General features: G+C 37.8%; 1 protein-coding gene across 8 annotated transcripts; it reads right to left on the bottom strand.

The window, feature by feature from the left end:
* Positions 1–19334: 19334 nt before the first annotated feature.
* Positions 19335–21412, bottom strand: LOC131227416 (uncharacterized). 8 transcript variants are annotated; one of them, XR_009162254.1, is made up of 5 exons: positions 21034–21412; positions 20122–20185; positions 19901–20010; positions 19622–19709; positions 19335–19462 (listed from the first exon to the last, which is right to left on the bottom strand). XR_009162254.1 is itself a non-coding variant. In XM_058223221.1 (3 exons), the coding sequence occupies exons 1-3, from the start codon at positions 20252–20254 to the stop codon at positions 19698–19700; spliced, it is 255 nt and encodes an 84-aa protein (XP_058079204.1). In that variant the 5' UTR covers positions 20255–20274; the 3' UTR covers positions 19494–19697. The 8 variants fall into 8 exon arrangements, 2 of the variants coding, with proteins under 2 accessions (XP_058079204.1, XP_058079203.1); XR_009162251.1 differs by having other exon boundaries at positions 19622–20010; positions 21034–21407; XR_009162250.1 differs by lacking the exon at positions 19335–19462 and having other exon boundaries at positions 19494–20010; positions 20096–20185; positions 21034–21408.
* Positions 21413–21877: the final 465 nt, after the last annotated feature.

Genomic DNA, 21877 nt, shown 5'->3' with positions numbered 1-21877 from the left:
ACCCTAAACCCTATACCCTTAGCCCTAAACCCTAAACCCTAAGCCCTAAGCCCTGAGCCCTAAGCCCTAAGCCCTAAGCCCGAAACCCTAAGCCCTAAACCCTAAACCCTAAAAGCCTAAACCCTAAACCCGATTTTAGTTTAATTGCCTACAGTCCTCTTACGGATTATAACTGTAGCCCTAAATATTTTGATACAACTTTTATCCATAGTTGTTTACACCTTTCTTGTGGTGGAAGGGAAGAAAAGCATTACAAGAAGATGTTCATTCACTGTGTATACTTCACAACCATTATCTGCAATGTAGATTAACAAATGCAAAAGCAAAGGCCACCATGAATGCGCAGTAAATTAAATGTGAGGTTTGTCTGCTTAACTTTGCTATTTAATAAACCATTAGATTGCTTCTCGGAGTAAAAATTTTATACATATGGTGTTTCGAAATAGTTTCACCAATTAGGTTATGATTACGTTACATGCTTTTGAGTCTCGTTGAGCCCTTCATGCACAAAACCCTTAGATGTCTTATAAAGATTGATTTTGAAGGGTGACTAGGAAACCTATGAACTAGCCTTACGGTTTCATGGCTTAATCGAACTACGATAACATGTACATGAACAACTGTAGGCACTCCTTTTTCTATGAAAAGTGGAGTGGTTGGTCAGAGCTTTATGACAGGAAATGTTATTCGGTAACTTGTTAAAAATCCATGTGACAACAAATCCATTGCTATGAAGCACCTTGATGTCATGGGCCGAGATAAAGTGAGGTCAGCTGGTCAAGGGTTAAGGGTTTGTAGCTCTATTCAGATGTCTGGTTAAGGTGCCCGTGGAGGCACTAATTTTCCTCTTTCATTGATAGACTTTTGTTGAATCTAAATTGAGTGCCAATCCACTAATTTGGTCCTCCTTCAGCCTAATTTGCAGATACAGTTCAAATCAGTTATTTTATATTTTTTTACGCTTGGTAGAGTTAGCTATCTTATGTAGAGTTACTTGGATACGATCAAATTTGCAGTGGAAATCCTTTTTTCTCATTCTTTAGTGATGAGATGGGAAAATCACTCTCCAAAGTTTTTATGTATGAAGTAAGTGCTTAAAAGAACCATCAATTGTGTTCAGTTCTTTGCTTGTTGACCCATGTTTCTCTAGTTTTCTCTCCATTTGTATACATATTAATCTAATGTTGGCTCATGTTTATGCCAAAGATCTCTTTGTAATATCATGGCTAAAATAAGGAGTATGTGATGAGGAAGTGAATTGAACTTGAGCAGTTGAAAAAAAAATGGAAAGATTTTCTACTATTCTTGATGCACAAGTAAGGGCTTTATTTCTTTTTTTTCTTTTTATTTAGATGCCATTTTAGTTCTTTTAGTTCTTTAGTTCCCGCACTTAAGCAAAAGACCAATATATTTTTACAAAATCATACTGCAATAGCTCATGTCAATTTCTTTACTTTTTTAAAAATGTCTGCAGCTCGTGTCAAATTAATCAATGCATAATTGAGAAAGAGTGGAGCAAATAAGATACTTGACCCCCAGTAGTTGTTGGAACTATAGACATGGAAGCAATGTCTATATATGACTGGGTAGTAACAAAAATGTCCATGCACACCTGGTAAAGTGCTCAACTCATTAACTGATTACTCCAGTAGATTATAAATGTATAAATTTCACAATATAGTTGACTTGGAAATATTGATCAATCAAATGTTATACATAAAAGATTTAGCAACTCTACAGATGGAAAAGAAAAACTTATCACTTTGACCACACCTGACACTCCACAAATTCTATTGCCATTGTTTTCAGAGTCTTGTCAGCTAGTTGGAGCAATTTATTGGTTTCTTGAAATCCAATGACAGAGAGTGATCTAATTGAAAACAAAATCTTTTTTATCTTTATTTCTGTTCCTGCTTTAGTAGCAAAGAAGTAGAACTAGTGAATCATCATCATCATCAACATAGTTTCATCCCAGCTAAAAACATTTTATGATGTTTCCCTTAATTTTTATGCCACTTTCGATAGATTTACTTGTACACATCAGGTCATTAGAGTTTTGGTGCAAATTTTGCTTGGAATGAATACATCTTTAATTATATATTGGCAACATACTAGAAAATTCAAGTAATACATCTTTAATTTTGGCATTTTCTTCATGGTTACTCTATATTGAAAATTGCATGTTTAGGAGTGCAAAGTCTAGTTCTCTTTTACTTCATCTATAAAATACAAAAAATTTCAATGTTAACTAAGAAACATGGTTCAAGGTTTCAATTCTTAATGGATTCATCATGGGAGGAGGGGCTAGAATTTCCATACATGGGAAGTTCTAAGTTGCTACAGAGAATTTGGTACTTACTCTCCCTTTTATATAACTTGAAATTGCTATAGAATTTTGCACCTTTCAAAGTAGATATTTTTCATTTTCCTTTTTTGGTAAACAGACCAATAATTTGAATGTGAAAAGTGTTTCCATTTCTCAGAATTTCTGAATTAGTAGGCAGTTGTAAAAACTAGTAACTTTTAATATTATTGTATTTCTCAAAAGAAGAAGAATAAGAAAGGAAGCTTGTAGCTTACCATCAAGTAGAGTAAATTCTTACTAGCATTAATGGGAAATTCTAGTAATTTCATAAGGGAAATTCTAGTAAAACTTAAATTAAACTGTTCAAATTGTGGGTCCTTTTGTTTTTTAAGGAAGTGATAAATTTATTGTACAGCTTGAATAGTGGGCCCTACTACTAATTTTCTGTCTAAAGGACATATCTTGATGATTAAAATGAATAATAGTCATTATCCAAATTTAAAGATAATTGGTTAGATGGTAAACGTGTTGAGTTTTAAGTAGTGGTGTCCATGACGAACATGCCATTGCCCAAAGATATGTCAATCCTATCATAAAATGGGCCACACATATGTTGAATGTAGAGATTTATTTTTTGGTAATTACATGTTCATCATTAGCCCATCTTATTAGTGGTTTGGACTTTGCAGATACATAAGGCCTTTTCAGGTGTGCTTTAATAATCTTCTCTATCTCATTAATGTGTTTGATTAGCCAAGCAATGCCCTAAAATTAACCAAAATGTTTTGTGTTTCTGCACAATTAGACCAGATGTCAAGAGAGAGTAGCAAGAAACCTAGGAAAACTAGGCTTTCCCGTACATAATAGTATGTACGTGTGTATATGTGCGAGAGAGAGAGAGAGAGAGAGAGAGAGAGATCTTGGTATGAGACATGTAGACATCTCCTAGCAGAAGATGTTGCTGCCTCAACAATAATCTCATTTAGTTAACTGTAATTAAGTAATAGATTTGTACAAGTTATGGGTTATCAAGCTTATTTTTCATCATTACCAAAATTCTTTTATAGATAACTACTTTTAACTAAAATGAGATGATATGGCTATTATTTTCAAGGGCTTCTGTGGTATTCTAATCCTGGCCCAAAAATCAGGCCTTTCAAACTCTCAAGTGGGCTCCACCTGTTGGATGGGTTACAAGTTGTCACTGGTCCATGTTCAGTATACAGTATGTGGCCCACCTAGTGGATAGCTTGGATGTCTAGGAGACGTACCATGGTTGCATGGGACTTCACAGAACTCTACATATCACTTTCTTCTCATCCTTGTTTCTCATCATGTCCTTTTTCGTTGGTTGGAAGTTGGAAGTTGCATCTCTCTCTAATGTTAGTAGCTGATATTGTTGATTTATCTATGTTCTTACAACACCTCTTCAATGATTTTTGTCATGTGAATCCATGTGTCTGAGCATGTTTTCTCCTTAATAGATTGTTCTATTTTACTATTCTCTGTTTATTTTAGCAAATCCAATTCAATAATTCATGGTTTCTTTCTTTCTTTTTCTTTTTTCTCCCCTCTCTTTTCAAATTTATGATGCTTAGTAAATGAAAAAGGACACTTGTATATGTATGTTCAGATTTAATCTCCATCACTTGTGTATGCATGTAAATGTAAAAGGACACTTCTCCTATTTTTTAATAAAAATTTTGAGCATGACGCCCCGTCACTATTGCACATATGGGCGGGCACACGTGGGCAGACGCTGATGTGGGCGGGGCCTAAAAAAATGGCCTAGGCGAGCTACCAGTGGTTAGCAAGCTACTGTGCTGGCAGGCAACTGTGTACGCAGTACGGGTTTAACTTATTCCACATCGAAAGAGTCATAGGAAGTTGTGGTGGTTATATGTGGGGTTCACACCTTAAGGATACAACGCGTTTTGGGGGCAATCCTGAGAACAAAGCCATGAGCCCTTTAGGCAAAGCAGACAATATTGTGTCCTTGGGTGGGTCGTTTCATATGGTATCAGAGCCAAGGACGGCTCTGCCCTCAGTGGGGGATATTATGACGCCCCGTCACTGTTGCACATGTGGGCGGGCACATGTGGGTGGACGCTGATGTGAGCAGGGCCTAAAAAAAGGGCCTGGGCGAGTTACCAGTGGTTGGCAGGCTACTGTGTACGCAGTAGGAGTTGAACTTGTCCCACATCAGAAGAGTTGTAAGAAGTTGTGTTGGTTATATGTGGGGTTCGCACCTTAAGGATACAACGCGTTCTGGGGGCAACCCTGAGAACAAAGTCGTGAGCCCTCTAAGCAAAGCGGACAATATTGTGTCCTTGGGTGGGTCATTTCACAGTGAGACGTTTCTATGCATCATAATAGCTTAAACCTAAATTTGGGGACTGTGAAATGGATTCCATTTTTGTTTGCTTTGTTGTCCCGATAAATCTTTGTGGGAGGCCAAGTTTCAGGGGTGCACTCCTGTTGAATTTTGGGGCAACTTATATGGAATGACACTCCTAATAAAAATGTGACTATTCTAGAACACTTGCTATATATTCCATGTCACTTTTATCCAAATAAATTGTTATTTCTGATCCCATGAAATTCCTACTCGAATTCATCTTTTGTTGCAAACTTCTCTAGAAAGTAAAAATCAACTATTGTTTCTAGCTTTTGATGCATTGATGATCTAAAAAAATCTATTTTTTATTTATTTTTATTATTTATTTATTTTTATTATTTATTTATTTATTTATATTTTTTATGGGATATGATTGTAGGATGTGCATTTCTAATATATTAACTATAAGTTATAGCTATCTTTGTGTTTTCTACTAAAAATTTTCAATAAAGTTGATTGCTATGTTCTGTTGTAGATTTCCATCATTTCTTCTGCTACATAATGAAACTCAGTTGATGTGCCTACATTGGCTCTTATAGATTGATTAAATGCTCAATTGGTGCAAAACTTGCCAACTAAATGACACAATCTTTTTATGGAACAGATTTTTGTTGAGTTCATGTTCCACTAGCAAGTGCTTCCCTCACACAGGTTCATGCTGATCACATGCATGATGGCAAAAAAGTTGTTGTAAAGGTAATTTTTTGGTGGTCTTCTATTTACATAGGCAACTAAAGCTTCAGCTCCATATTGGAAATCTCTATGGAATAAATTTGGAACTTTTCATATTAAAAGTTACATTCTCTATGGCGTCCTAATGCTTTGTTTCTTTCTTTTCTTCTTTATTTATTTTTTTCGTCTATATCAGGTATGAAGAAGAAAGTTGATAAAGTAATGTCTACATTGAAGGAATGGAATCAAATTTCCTATGGTTTCAAAAAGAAAACAAAGATGTATATCTGAACTGTTGTATTGTTGCCTCTTTGATTTGTTAAAAAGGCACTGCAATAGGCATTAGGTGATTCTTTAAAATAAAACTCAAATGACACATTTGAGTTTCAAGAATGGTTAAGTGGGAGCAATATGTTAAGGTTTAGGTATAGGAAAAAAAAAAGATTAGGATTAGGTGTAGGTTTAAGTTTAGGGATTTGAGAATACGTTAAGGTTTAGGTATAGGAAAAAAAAAAAAAAAAAAGAGCCGACATGAAAAAAAAAAAGATTGGTAAGAAAAGCAGTAGAATCTCACTCTGCCAAAGTAATTCCCCACATTGCGAGGGCATAAATGAGTTGGCTAGCATGCCATACTTTCCTCATTTTACTCCAGTTGTTCATGTCACCATAGCTGCAAGTTCTCGAAGTTTAAAAACCATTACTGTCAATCTTATAAACACATAAACCAAACTTGAACATAACCACAATCCAAATTCCTCTCCACTGGATAAAGCCAGGAGTCTCAAACAATCATGATAATCAGATAAACCAGCCAAATTGATGACTGTTGGTTCAATTAAGGAAGGCATACCACACAAAATTAAGTGGAATGAGGTAATCATGACCATGTGAGAAAAGTTCCGGCTATATCCACCAAAATAAAATTGATAAAAAATCAAAATATTAAAGAAATCCCCATCGCCGAGCATGATTGCAAATATGTGTCTACTTTTCATGTACGTTAAATGCCAAACCTTACCATGGAAAATGTATGGCATAAAACAAATACTAAGCATGAAGGAAAAAATAGAATCTTTTAAAGAATAACCAAATGAGAGGCCAAAAAATACATAATTCACATAAATCCATCACATGAATATATAAGAATCAGATCATTGACACGCAAATGGTTAAAGGCATGTGGTACCCACAACATTGTCTCCTTCTCACCCTCAGGACCCAACTTGAGAAACAAAATGCACCTGCAGGTCAACAAATGTCACACATGTAGGAGATTGGTTCATAAGAGTAAGGTGGATTGACCATTTTAGCCTGACCATTGTAATTTTATCAGGAACCCAAATAAGGTTTTTTTTTTTTTTTTTAAAGATCTTTAGTTAAGGTATTTAGAACCCGCAATATTGCATTAGCTCACCCTTTGCAATACCAACTTAAAAATCAAGATGTATTTGCAAGTTGACGCATGTAAGGCATGTTGGAGACTTGGTTCATGAAACAAAGGTGACTGATAATTGTACTGTGGCCTTGGCAATTTTAACTAGAACCCAAATGCATATAACTCTTTTGAGTTCCAAAACTATCAACTCACAGGTAGGAGGGTTTTCATCATGTCTCTTTGTTTTAAACTAACATAACTGATATACAACATGTGGAACTACTGATAAAAGAACTTGAAACTTTCTCATCCTCAAATGTACTGAAACTCAAACAAAATCTCCAACATAATCTATCATAATAATCATCTTCATAATCTAAACCTTATCCCAACAAACTGGGGTCAGCTACATGAATCCCGTTCATGCCATTCCACTCTATCAAGGAGCATATCCTCAGTTAAACCATTGGTCGTCAAGCCTATATTAAATAATCTATACCACCTACCACTAAATGCTTGGTGACAAAAGCTTTTTGACAAGATATACTACAATTAGTCATGTGCAAGTCATTAGTAGTCTTCTATTTTGGGAGATCCATGCCTTTAGGGATTTTTGATAGGACATATCACATAAGAAAGAGATCAGCATAAGAAAAACAAAGAAAGGTGGAGATTTAGATCCATATTTGTGGCACTTTAGGATTTTCTTTTTTCGTGACAACTTGGAATAATAATGTTATTTATACATCTTTTTTAGGATATATAAAAATAAGAGAACATACGGATAGCTCCGACGCACATCCGGGTCTACTCCATCAATTTTGAGCATATACATTAGTTTTTGTTGATTCCACTGTATACATGTTAAAAATTATGTACATCTAAGCCATTTGGCCTTTCATACAATGCCCAGCCATTTTTGTTTTTCAGATTGTACAGATGGGGCTAGTCCGACAAATAGTCACTTGAGAAAGAAAACTCAGCAATGGTTTACATTCAACCTGGAAAGGGCCAAATATTCTATAGCTGGGATCTTCCAATCTCAGGATCCTTCCATATGTGGCCCATCTATGAAAAGTTTGGATTACTGAACCATGGACCCGACTTGGATAAACTAACTCACCTGAACATACTGTACAAACTCAGCTTGAGCATTGTATAATGAGGCCTCAAACATTCAGGAACTTAGCTTAAGCATTCTATAATACCTCAAACATTCAGGAACCATTTGTTAATCAAATAAAAGAAGATACCATGATCTCACTGCCTTACACCATCTTTGCACCTTACAGTTTGAATCTCACAGCCCACCAATCAAAATGTCGCCTTCATCAACAAACAAACAAGTAGAGAGAGAGAAAAAAAACACTTATGATGTTGAAAACTCTCCTAGCTTGAATTTAAAAAGATTTTAGAAAAGCAGAATTTGATCTGAGCAAAACCAAGTCTCTAAAAAAAAAAATCAAAGCCTAATAGTAACAGCTTATGACAAGTTTAATAACCAACAGCACCACCATAGCAGGGAGAGAGAGAGAGAGAGAGAGAGAGAGAGCGTGCCAAACAAACCAGATATAGCAATCTCATAGATCTTACATCAATCCACTAACACAACTAGCATCACCTTGAAATCCGTGCAATCCACTCTAATACCATCCAATCCCATCCAATCTTCCCGGCCAAACAGGCCCTTATTGTACTGAGTAAACTCAGTAGGGCCCACCTTAAACCCTAAATCTCTAAATCCCCAAATCCCTAAATTCCTAAATCCACAAATCCCTAAATCCCTAAATCCCCAAATCCCTAATCCTTAAATCCCCAAATCCCTAAATCCCCAAATCCCTAAATCGATATTGAGATTGAGAGAGATTGAGAGAGAGAGAGAGAGATACTTCACTGTCATGAATGACCTTCAACCGAGCTTCAGAGAGAGAGAGAGAGAGAAGGCGTGCGTGGGTAGGGCGTTCGGCAACGGACCGCAAGAGACAGAGAGGGAGGGACAGATTGAGGAACAGAGAGAGAGAGAGAGAGAGAGAGATTGGGGAACGAATAGAGAAAGGGAGGAAGATGAGAGAGCTGGAGCAAGATGAGAGAGAGATAAGGTTAGGGAACGACAAGAGAGAGAGAGAGAGAGAGAGAGAGAAATGGAGGCATTTTTGGGTGCAGCTCTGTTTTGAGTGCGCACCCAATTTTGGGAAACGTAAGTGGTCAGTGCTCTATGGGACCCACCATGATGTATGTGTTGCATCCATGCCGTCCATCTCTTTTTACAGATCATTTTATGGTATGAGACCAAAAATGGGGTATATCCCAATCTCAAGTGGACCACATTACATGAAATAGTGTTGAATGAGCATCGACTATTAAAATATTTTGGGGGCCATAAAAGTTTTGGATCAAGCTGATTTTTGTTTTTTCCCTTCATCTGGGCCTGTATGACCTAATCAACATGTTGGATGTCAAATAAACAGTACAGTGGGCCTTAGGAGGATTTTAATGGTGGATATCCAATCACTATTGTTTTCATATGGTGTGGTCCACCCGAGATTTATATCCCTCTCATTTTTAGGATCAAGTGATAAAATGATCTTTAAAAATGGATGAAAAGAATGGATGAAACACATACATCATGGTGGGGCCCACAGAGCACCGACCACCAGCCACAGGGCTGGTGGCTGGGAGAGTAGCCAATCCGTTTCCCAATTTTGGCTGTGGATGGGGTAAGACGGACATGGATGTCCTGTCCAGAGCTTTGTGGCACCCACCATAATGTATTTTGTTTATCCATTCCATCCATTAATTTTAATAAATAATTTTCATACATGATCTCAAAAATAAAGTAGATTAAAGGCCTAAGAGGACCACACCATCGGAAGCACATATGATTTAATCTCCATGTTTCCTACCGTGTGGTCCACTTTAGCCTTCAATATACCTGATTTTTAGTTTCATGATCTATAATAATATTTCAAAATAGATGGATGGCTTAGATATAAAACATATATTTTTGTAGGCCCTATAGAGCCACTATAGAGCCCTATAATAATATTTCAAAATAGATGGACGGCTTCGATATAAAACATATATTTTTATAGGCCCTATAGAGCCCTATAACCTAATCTTTTTTCTCAGATCATTATAAGGTATCATGCAAAACATTGGGCAGGAACAAGGCTTGAGTGGACTACAAATTGGGCATTACACTTCCACCATTAAAAACTTCTTGGGAGCTGGAGAAGTTTCGGATCAAGCTCATTATGTCTGTCCCACTTGGATGAGGGGTTAGACCCAGTTTTAGCTGCATTCAAAACTCATGTGGACCCCACCAAGTGCTTTTATATTTTTTTAGATGTCTTCACATAGTTTTAGATGGTATGGCCCACCTGAGTTTCATATACAGATGATTTTTGAGATATCTCATAAGCTAAAGGGGACACATCAAAACTATGTGTATGTCCCACCTTATTCCATGTCTGTATTAACTTATAAACAGGTTGGATCTCAATTAAACATCGCGGCTAGCCCTAAGAAGGTTTCAATAGTGGGTGTCACTATCCCACTTTTTTCTATGGTGGGTCCACTTGAATTTTAGATCTGCCCCGTCAGTCAGATGCACCATTCCATGGTGGGCCACAACCTTAAAAATAAAGTCAATCCATGACTTGGGTGGGCCACACCACGTACTATAGTTGAGAGGGTTACCCTCCCATTAAAACATTCATAATCATTTATTGGGCCCACCTAGATGTGGTTCATAGATCCAGCCCATTCATTATGTGTCCCACTTGGATGAGGAGTCAAACCAAGTTTCATACACATCCAAAACTCATGTGGGCCCTACCAAATGCTTTTATATGTTTTAGGGATGTCTTCACATAGTTTTAGATGCTATGGCCCACCTGAGTTTTGTATATGACTGATTTTTGGACTTAAAGGGGACACATCAAGTGCATGGTGTTGATGTTCTACACACATCATGGTGGGGCCCACACAGATTAACCTCATGGGAATTAGTTCCCATGAGGTGACCTTATAGTACCATTTCATTATTTAAGTAACTCCTTCATGGGTGTTACTCTAATTGTGTAAGGCTCACCTTAATATATTTTATGTATATCAATACTGTCCATATATTTTTCCATCATATTTTAGGATGTGATTTCAAATTATAAGAACTCAATAATCTCAGGTAGGCCATACCAATCAAAACAATGATGAATAACCATTAAAAACCTTTTCAAGGCCACAAAAGTTTTGGATCAATTTGATCTTTGTAGTTTACCTTCATCTAGATCTTCTTTACATTATTAACAAGTTGGATTGCAAATAAACCTTACGATGGGCTCTTTATAATTTTTAATGGCGAGGTACTATATTATCATTCTTTCCAGTGGTGTGGTCTACTTAAGATTTAAATCTACATAAATTTTTATTCCCGACTCAAAAATGAGTTGGAGAAACATAGGTACGGCAAGGATATATAACACATCATCAAAATCTCACTTTTGTTATCTAACTTTTCAATTTTTCTTGTCAAAATACAAAATCTAGTTTTCTTTTTTAAAATATATATTTTTTTATAATTTGTCAATTTTTTTCATAATTTTGTTTAATTTTTTTAGTTTTCTTTTTCAAATTATCATTTTTTAATCGAAATCTCACTTCTATTATCTAACTTTTCAAATTTTCTTGTCAAAATACAAAATCTAGTTTTCTTTTTTTTAAAATATATTTTTTTACAATTTGTCAATTTTTTCACAATTTTGTTTAATTTTTAAAATTTTCTTCTTCAAAATATCATTTTTTAATCTCACTTTTGTTATATAACTTTTCAATTTTTCTTGTTAAAATACAAAATCTAGTTTTCTTTTTTAAAATATATATATTTTTTTACAATTTATCAATTTTTTCACAATTTTGTTTAATATTTTAAATTTTCTTTTTCAAAATATCATTTCTTTTATCGAAATCTTTTTTTTTTCAAAATTATCAACAGTTCTTTTTTTTTTTCAAAATTTATATTTTTCTTAAACATTGTTAGTTATTTTTCTAAGCTTCTCAACTATTTTTTTTCAAAATTTGTAATTTTTTTGAGCTTCTTAATTTTTGACCTGAGCATTAGAGACGGTTTAGGACCATCTCTAATAGAGACGGTCTGTGACAGTCTCTAATAGAGACGGTCTTTGACAGGGCTATAAAACGACTATGGACCGTCTCCAATAGAGACGGTCTTTGACAGTCTCATATTATAAGTAAAGACGGTCAATGATCGTCTCTAATACAGACGGCCAATGACCGTCTCAGATGACCATATATAAGATAGTCAAAGACCGTCTCTAATACGAACAATCTTTGACCATCTCAGATGACAGCATATAAGACAGTCGAAGACCATCTTAAATGATTTGTGAACGCTCAACATTTTAAGATAATATTAGGGACGGTCAAGAGCCGTCTAAAATTTTAGAGACGGTTTACGGCCGTCTTTAAACCATCTTTAAACTAAAGAATTTTAGAGACGGTCCACAACCGTCTCAAAATCCGTCCTTTTTTTCCATTTTTCACATAGTGAATGAGAAATATGAATATGTCCGAAAGGAAATATTAGAAAGATTGGAGAACATTGAGAACTCTAATGGTGCACCTATTTTTATGGCCTCGGGTGCTTCATCTGCTCTCATGTTAAGCCTCCGGTTCTATGGGAACAGGTACCAATATGCATCCATTCCTCCAATATGCTTGTAAATTTTGTCTGAAAAATGACCTAATGTGTCCTATGATGCTCTCACCAATTTCAGAGGATAAAGAAAATACTTACTAGTTGATGCAACAAGATTTAAAGATTTGGAACTAGAGTAGATTAAATTGTAAGGTACTTGCCAAATTAAGTTCCACAAAAGTGCCACACTGTAACGCCCCGAAATTCAAGGGCCAAGTAGGAACTCCTCCCGAATTCCCGAGCGCCACGTGTGCACTGATGAGTCACGAATGCATGTAAATATCATGTATTAGTAGGCAATGGAGAATTAAAATAAGAAGACTTAACATTAACCCAATTAAACAAGATCCAAGTGCTACTAAAGTAAATAAATTCTCAAACATAAATTCAATCTCCATAAATAAACCCAACAATCCATAGTATCATCATCTAGGGATCCTGTCCTATCCACACATCACTCCCCAAAATGATTTGGGCTCTGCCCCAATCCCGTCGTCATCCATCGCGCTAGTAGGGTCCGTCAAACGTCTGGAAATACGCTCGCTCCTCGTCGTCGTCTGCACCAACATCATCCAGCGTGTCTTGCTCCAGGGTACCTGCATCTATTCCAGATTCTATTTGGTGTTTTAGAACACTGTCCCAGAGTTGGAGTAGCTAACTCAGTGGTACCATTAGCGATAGACCACAAATTATCATGCATAGAATACATTTAATGAACAACATACATCATATAATCCTAAATAATGTTGGTTAATGCAATGCATGGTTTAATGATATGGTGCATGCCCCTCACCACTAACACTCCCTCAAGCGACAACGTTTAACATTCGCAATGACCAACACTCCCTCAGTTGCGACCTTGACTGCCGAATCGCCACAATAATAATGCAATGTCGTGAAACATGTTAGTCCAGTTGGTTAATTAGGTTCATTCGTCCAGCAGGTTGGGGTAATCGGAATACCCTTAGTGGAATTATTGCCCAAATTCAGTCATGCAGCTCAAGGGTCATGGTCATATGCCTCTCGCGATCCTTAGCCCTATATAGGTTCATCAATTCAGAAAGCCTTAGGCTCAGACGAAGACAATTGGGACTTAAATGTCCTACTCAAGGTCATTATGAGGAGGTCGTCACCCCAGCACAAGCCGACAACATGGGCACAGTGTCTCATACCACCGTCCCCGACTCACGAGTCTGTGTGCTCACTGGTCACTACGAGGAGGCTCGTCACCCCAACATAGGTCAACAACACAACATAGTGTCTCATACCATCATCCCCGGCTCATGAGTCTTGTGAGCCGTAAATTACAGTTAATAGTGGGCGTAAAGGTCTTAGGGTACTTGGGGTTCATACATGCGTGATTAACATACAAATATGAACCATAACTAATTGGCCTAAGAACGATGTCTCACGTAGTCCAACTACGGCCAACAACCTACAATTTAGCTAATCGGGCCAGATTTACTCGTGGGCAGGTCCAACAAGAGATCGCCCAAATAATTCCAGGTAATCGGCTGATCCATAAGGGTATATACGTCAATGCGCAACAAACATTGTCAACTCTGGAGACAATTCACACATGACAGACACAAATCAGTAAATTCAGTACATGGACAACAACATATGAAGTTCCACCAAACATACGGGTCATGTCTAACATGTTCCAACCTATACATTCATAAGGGCAGCCATGCATCGAAACATAGTAGTTCAATTTCACAAATTTCAGCATAAACTACACCAAACAGCCATGTAATGGGAATTGAATGAAAATAATTCAGCAATTTTGAAATTTATCAACATTCATCACCACAACACCACACATACATGACATGCAACAAGGTCAAATCAACAGATCAATATTACTTGAAGAAATTGAAGTTCATATCCTAATTAAACATGCAATTCAGCATTCCATGCAATTGGGGATGCTCGAGCCAAAGCCCTTTTCCAAAATTTTAAGAAGTCCTAGCCCTAAAGTCTTATTCATGCAATCCAACGAAATTTTCAGCACATGCACTTACAATGCACCACACACATTCGCTAAACCTAGGCTAGGCACGATAATCGGTCACCTAAAGGTAATGGTCCACACCTATTGTTGACCAGAAGTTGCTGAGATCGTCCTAGCACCGCCAAGTCCGCAAGCTCGATGTGTCGGGGCCCTGCATTGCATGGAGTAGAGAGTAAATCACATGCATGTAGCTAGAATCAAGGGGAACATGATTTGGAGCCTTATCTTACCTTAGATTGGGTGGAATTTCGCTCCAACAGCGATTTGAGTCAACGTTTTCCGGCAATAGGGAGGTGTAGGTGCAAGGATTCCCAAATCCCAAGCACTACAACTAATTACACCCCTAAAATCCTTTTTCTCTCTCCTCCCTCTCTCTCTCTCTCTCTCAGTTGGTGGAGTTTATGGGAGTGAGAGAGAGAGAGGGCCGGATATTTATATGTCCAGATTTATTTCAATTGGCCCCATAGTTTGGTGAAATTCCTCCAATGGCCCTGTGGGCCCATTTTTTATTATCGGGGTTGTCTTAATGGACCCCTGGCCCATCTGATTCATGGAACACATGCTCCATAGGCCGATGAAGGGCTGGGCAAAGTTTAATCATAAATGGATGTGGGATTTTGCCCCAATGGCTCAATTTGTGATTGTCAAATTTTGTGGGTAAGTGCAGGGAATTATTTCTGGCCTTCGATGTAAATTTAGAAGAGATTCGATGGCTGAAATGCCCATAATCGTTGACTCAAGTCATAGGGTCAATTGTTTTAAAAATTCAGCTACTTGTGTTTTTAGTGGGGCAACTTGCGAATTGCAAGTGCTGACTAGACGACACAAATTAACCATTTTCGGGCATCATCTAAGCGTAACATCTGCCATGGACCTCAAGTCCAGTGAGGCCCCGGGCCTCCACAAATTTTGGAGATTTCGATCCTACCCCGGGCGGTGCACGGCTCGCACAGGCAATTGCCAAGGCTATTGGGCTGACCGGTTCTACGACTCGTGCTCGGCTAGAACATAGTTGGATTAACATCTCATTAGTGGCTTAATCCGAATTAATTTACTGAAAATCCATTCACACATGCAATCAATTTATACGGTCCTGTGCCAGTTCACACGTGGGTGCCTCAAGACACTGTTCATATTTGGATGGCGTGTTACACACACGATAGAAGAATACACTGGATAGGGGACTGTTGATATGCAGAAAGAACCTTTTAGTATAAAATAGCATAAAAAAATTCCAATTGATTGAAGGGGCCAGACTGTGGATATAGATCTAACAACCTTTCAGTTAATCAATTAGAAAAGAGTAAAGAAATGTATGCATTAAGGGAATAGAAGCAACATGTACTGAAAATTGGTAAGCAAATAATACTAAAATAACTTTTTTCAAATCAAATCATAATTAACTATTCATAAAAAGAGCCTTTATATGTTTATATAATTTTCCCAGATACAAAAGAAACCTTAATCTAATCATAACCATCCAATGCATTTAATCTGAACCATCTAAGTTTATAAATCCTTAAAAAAACTAAATATTTTTTAATTTAAAAAACAGAAACATGCTGTGATGCCCTATCACTATTGCACATGTGAGTGGGCGCAAGCCCAAAGCGGACAATATCATACTATGCTGGTCGGGCTATTACATATGGTATCAGAACCGAGGATGGCTCTGCCCTCGATGGGGGATATTGTGACACCCCTTCACTGTTGCACATGTGGGCAGGTGCATGTGCGCAAACGCTGATGTGGATGGGGCCTAAGGGCCTGGGAAAGCTACCAGTGGTTGGCAAGCTACTGTGCTGGCAAACTACTATGTATGCAGTAGGGGTTGAACTTGTCCCACATCAGAAGAGTCGTAGGAAGTTGTGGTGGTTATATGTGGGGTTCGCACCTTAAGGATACAACGCGTCCTATGGGTGATGTGGCCCTGAGCTTCCGCTGAGCAGGAACAAATCTGTAAGGGTTTTCGACTGATGTGGGCGGGGCCTAAGGGCCTGGGTGAGCTACTACTAGACCCAAAGAGGACAATATTGGACCTGAATTGGAACAAAGCGTTTTGGGGGCAACCTTGAGAACAAAAACCGTGAGTCCTCCGTACAAAGCGAACAATATTGTGTCCTTAGGTAGGGCATTTCATTTGGTATCAGAGCTAAGGACGGCTCAGCCCTCGATGGGGGATAATGTGACGCCCTGGTCACTGCTTCAATGTGGGCGGACGTGATATGGGTGGGGCCTGAGGGCCTGGGCGAGCTACTGTTGCAGTTAACTGTAGCGTAACTTGTCCTACATCGGAAGCACTATCCGAAGTTGTGATGGTTATATGTGGAGTTAGTACCTTCATCGTATGAGGCCTTTTAGGGGAAACCCTGAGAACAAAATCGTGTGGGCGCAAGCCCAGAGCGGACAATATCATACTATGCTGGTCGAGCTGTTACAAATGATATCAAAGCCAAGGACAGCTCTACCCTCGGTGGAGGATATTGTGACGCCCCGTCACTGTTGCACATGTGGGTAAGCTCAAGCCCAGAGCAGACAATATCATACTGTGTAGGTCGGGCTGTTACAAAAGCTAAGCCAAACAAGCCATTCTTCAAAAATCAAAACATGGGCATCAACACAAACAAGCCAAGCCAAACAAGCCATTCTTCAAAAATCAAAACATGGGCATCAACACAAACAAGCCAAGCCAAACAAGCCATTCTTCAAAAATCGAAATATGGACATCAACACAAACAAGCCAAAGATGCAAAAAATCAGATATTCTTCAGAAATCAAAACATGGGCATCAACACAAACAAACCAAAGATCACATTAGCAACATTTCCACAAATCAACATTGGACTGATGTGTTTATATTGGTGAGTCCAATCTGTGTTACTTTCTAATGGTATGAATAAAGACTTCGTTATTGTAGCCATTATCGAATTTGATACCTTGTCTGTTTTTAACACTGACATTTATAGCCGTGTCTAAGTTTCGTAGTGTATCGATAACTACAAAAAACACTTCATGGTATTAAAACTAGTTGGTTCAATTTGTTATGGAAAAATAAATAAAAAATAAAAATAAAAGAAAAAACTAGTTGGTTAAAATGTTGAATGTTGTCTGTTGAATGGTCCATCTAGTCATTGATAACACTCTTATATTGTTTCAACCTTATAATTAATGGCTTATTTTTTTAATTCATTTATTCTATCTTCATGGAATACTGCTTTTTTACTCTCTTTTTTTTCATTGTGTGTAGGATTTTAATCAATTGTGCCTAAATTTAGGCCTACAAGCACTTTAGCCTTTTGACGCCACTCGTGCTAGGAGTGGACCACATGGAGGATTTGTTTTTTTTATTTATTTAAGACCATTTTCAACTTATTGTTGTAAATATTATATTTTTTATTGTGAAATAATATAATTTTTGTTTAATATTCAGTTTTAATTGTATTGCAATAATTTTTATGTTTCAAATATTTAAAAAAAAAATATACAGGTTTCAATTGAATAATAAAAATAAAAAATAAAAATTATTGGCCGGTGTTGGAGCCTCTCAAATCTATATAACCCTTTTGAAGACTTTTATCGAAGCTTGTATAGACTTTTATCGGCGCTTTTCCATGATTAAAAGTGGCTAGAAACTGTGCTTTGGAATACTTTTACCAACGCTTGGATAGACTTTTGCAGCGCTTTTTTGAATTTTTCCAGCACTTCTTCAAACATACCTGCATCCTTAGTGAAGTTAGAATGGGCGGCGGAAAAGTATACCCAATTACTGGCGCTCATACAAGCGCAGGTAAAAATTGATTAACGCCAGCTAAACTTTTACCGACACACCCCTTTACTGATGCTTGTCTGAGTGCTAGTAAAAGTTATGCTGGCGCCTTGTTGGACTTTTACTGGCACTTTTGACCGACAGTAGAATAGTGTTATCAACTGGTAACATTACGATCAAGTTCAATCCCTATTGTTTCCTGTTATATGGCTCACCTGATATTTAAATCTGTATCATTTACTGGGAAATGCCCTAAAATGAGTTGAGAAAATGGATGATGAGTGGCATGGATATATAATTCAGTGGTATACATTTGAGAAATCAAGGTTACCCATGGTAAAGGCCGCAACTAATCCACTTTGGGGAAGTTACGGCATGCCTCCTCACCCAATCTGTGGAGCTCATAGAGTTTCTCATGAAAGATCCACTCCGTCCATCAGTTTATAAACATAAAAATAAAATAGGAAGAGAAAAATCAGGCAGATCTAAAACTTAAGTGGCCCACGCCACATGAAACTTAAGTGGGTCTTACAAAGCACTGATGAAAGAAAAGTGCAAATGCCGTTTATAGCTGTTTTTGTTGTAGTGGTATCATCATAGTGCTGGTTGTTTGGGATAAGTACATTGAGGTAGGCTATACAAAACTGTTTTTGCACAATACAATAAGCATTTTAGCTTACAAGTATTATGAACATGCTATATTCTAAAATTTAAGGTGGCACTCTTATCAAGTAAGCCACATATATTTGACATATATTTGTTGAATCTAGGCTGTTGGACTTCTCTTTATTGTTATTTTTTCTCATCCAAGTCTGTTGGCTTTCAGCTACCTGCCCACCTTCCAAGCTGAGATGGGCCTGACGCATTCCAAATCCCACTCAAGAGCCTTGGCCTGAACTAGATGAGCACTTTTTTTTTTCTTTTTTAAAAATTACCAAGTGAGGTTTACAAGGCAAGAGTAAGACATCCAGGGATCCAACCTGGTTCATTCATGCACATTACAGTCTCTGTCATCTTTACCTGGAGAACAGTGATATTATATATATATATATATATATATATATATATGAGAGAGAGAGAGAGAGAGAGAGAGAGAGAGAGAGAGACCTCTTGCTTGGAGAGGGGCTTGCGCTGCATGAGCTGAGAAATCTGCCCATCGAGCTGGCTATGGGAGTTCGAAGAAGGGACTGGATCCGCACTCATCTTCTTCTTCTTCCTTTATAATATAACATCACATCGAAGTTGGGAAAAAATGTAATCCGTATAATATGAACCCTATTTTACAAGGGTTCCTTTATAAGGAACACCACTGTCAGTTTGAGGATGCATAGAAAACATCACATCAGAGTTGGGAAAAAATGTAAAATAGGTGCACCTTGCAAGAAAGCAAGTAGCTTCTGCTTCCATAGCTTTAGCTTAATAGTACTTATCAAAACAAGACCATCCACACTTTATTTTGAAATCTGGAGCGTATGCAAAGTTACCAATAAGAAAATACATGGAAGCAGCTGGCTCAATCCTGATAAGGTAAGACACTTAAACAAAGTTTTTATTTATGAAAGAAGATTGCATTTTTCTGATCATCAAGATAATTATCTTGATGATTTGAACAAAAAATGGGAAAATGAATTATTGTGGAAGAAAAGGACACAACCTCATTCATGAGACTCTTATTTACTCCAAAATTAGTAGCAGGTTCAATGTTCAAATCATTAGATGAATTTTGTTGTTGCTGTTGGGCTTCTGTTTTCACCTGGCCAGCATCTGCATTATAAATAATAACAAATTTTAATTTCGAGAACAATGAGAGGAACTAAATATCAATAAACTTGGAATGTAGTAAGGGTACATGCTGAATAGTGATGTCATGAGCACCTGCATCTTTCGCTCCAGCTGACATCAGTGCATGCTGAGCAGACTGTTGATGCATGGAATTTTTCTGTAGTGAAGAAGATGTGATAGCAGGGAGATCCACAGGTGAAAAATGAATTAAATCCTGATAATACATAAATGGGAAACAATATCATACTTGAAATCAATCACTTTAAGATAGATATAGACATGTGAATATGGTTCAAATAAAGTTTTTCCTAACCTTCACTATAATAGGGGATTCCACCTGCTGCAGTTCTGGGGCTGCACCCACTGCAGTTCAGCTGAATATATGCTTGAACTTGGAAACGGATTGGCTACTCCCCCTGCCACCAGCCATAGGCTGGTGTTCGGTTCTCTATGGGCCCCACCATGATGTATGTGTTTCATCCATGCTGTCCATCTATTTTTATAAATCATTTTATGATATTATACAAAAAACAAGGTATATCCCAATCTCAAGTGGACCACATTACAGGAAACAGTGTTGAATGAACGTCGACCATTAAAAGCTTTTTGGGGGCCATAAAAGTATTGGATCAAGCTGATCTTTGTTTTTTCCCTTCATCTGGGTATTTATGACCTAATCAACAGATTGGATGTCAGATAAACGGTACATTGGGCCTTAGGAGGATTTTAATGATGGATATCTAATCATGGTTGGGCCCACGGAGCACCGACCACCAGCCACGGGGCTAGTGTCAGGGGGAGTAGCCAATCTGTTTCCCTTGAACTTGCACTTACTGCACTTCGTTAACTTTGACAATTTGACGAGTTAAAAGATTATTTTGTCCCTACTGCTTCTAGAATCAAAATAAAAGTGTACAGGCAAAACGGTCATTTCATCCGTAACAAAAATGACCATTTTACCCTCAAAAATCTTCCTCCCACTAAGTAGACCGTATGGACACTCACCTGAACTTCCCAAAATGCCCTTCAGCTTAGCAAAAAGGCCCACAAGAGGAGCATTGCAGGCAATGGACGGCTCCGTCTGTTCGTAGTTCCACTGTTGATTGACGTAGTCATCTAGCCGATTGGGCCCACCTACAAGGGCCCCCACGATCACATTGGGATTGCTACCGTTGATGTGGAACCATTTCTCCAACCCTTTGAGGCAATTAGCGTTCGAAGGTAATATCGATTTCGATTCGATGGAAGCTGCTCATGGTGAACCTGAAGCGGGTAGCTCCTCGGTGGATGTTGCAGGGAGAGGGAGATCAGGAGAGGGAGGGAGAGTGAGAGGGAGATTGAGAGAGAGGGTTGAGATCGGAAGAGGGATATCGAGAGAGAGGGAGGGAGATCGAGATCGGGAGAGGGAGATCGCATTTTGGCGTTTTGGGCATTCTGGAGGGTTTAGGGCGTTTTGGGGATGAAAATAATCCCTTAGTCTATGGCAGATTTACATAAATGTGACTCTCGGGCCACGTGGGGTCCACTTAGAGGGTTCTAATAGAATCCATTCCATCTATCTGTTTCAAAATAATATAATAAACATAATAATTAGAAATAAGAAGATCTAACACTCAATCGGGACACACCAACAAAACAGCCAAACTAACAACGTACAAAAGCAACTATTCCAGTAAGTGTCACTACCGTTTCAAATCAGAAATGGCCTAAAGCCGTTTCTGAACCAAAATGCCGACAGTACCAGTTTGGCGATTTTGGTGCAGTGCAACAAGGACCGAATGACTACCATTGGAAATTTTGTGGGGGCCGCAAAATTTTTATATCAGTACTATCTTTGTTCTTAGAGCTT

The sequence above is a fragment of the Magnolia sinica genome, chromosome 15 (genome assembly GCF_029962835.1).
Source record: "Magnolia sinica isolate HGM2019 chromosome 15, MsV1, whole genome shotgun sequence".
Classification (NCBI taxonomy): Eukaryota; Viridiplantae; Streptophyta; class Magnoliopsida; order Magnoliales; family Magnoliaceae; genus Magnolia; species Magnolia sinica.
This window is presented reverse-complemented; position numbering and strand designations above follow the sequence as displayed.

Bases quoted from the DNA above. Each gene is read 5' to 3' on its own strand.
- LOC131227416 (XM_058223220.1), bottom strand. From the start codon at position 20,254: ATGTATTATCAGGATTTAATTCATTTTTCACCTGTGGATCTCCCTGCT. The intron at 20,011-20,121 runs GTGCTCATGACA...TTTATAATGCAG, and splicing joins AGCTGGAGCGAAAGATGCAG to ATGCTGGCCAGGTGAAAACA.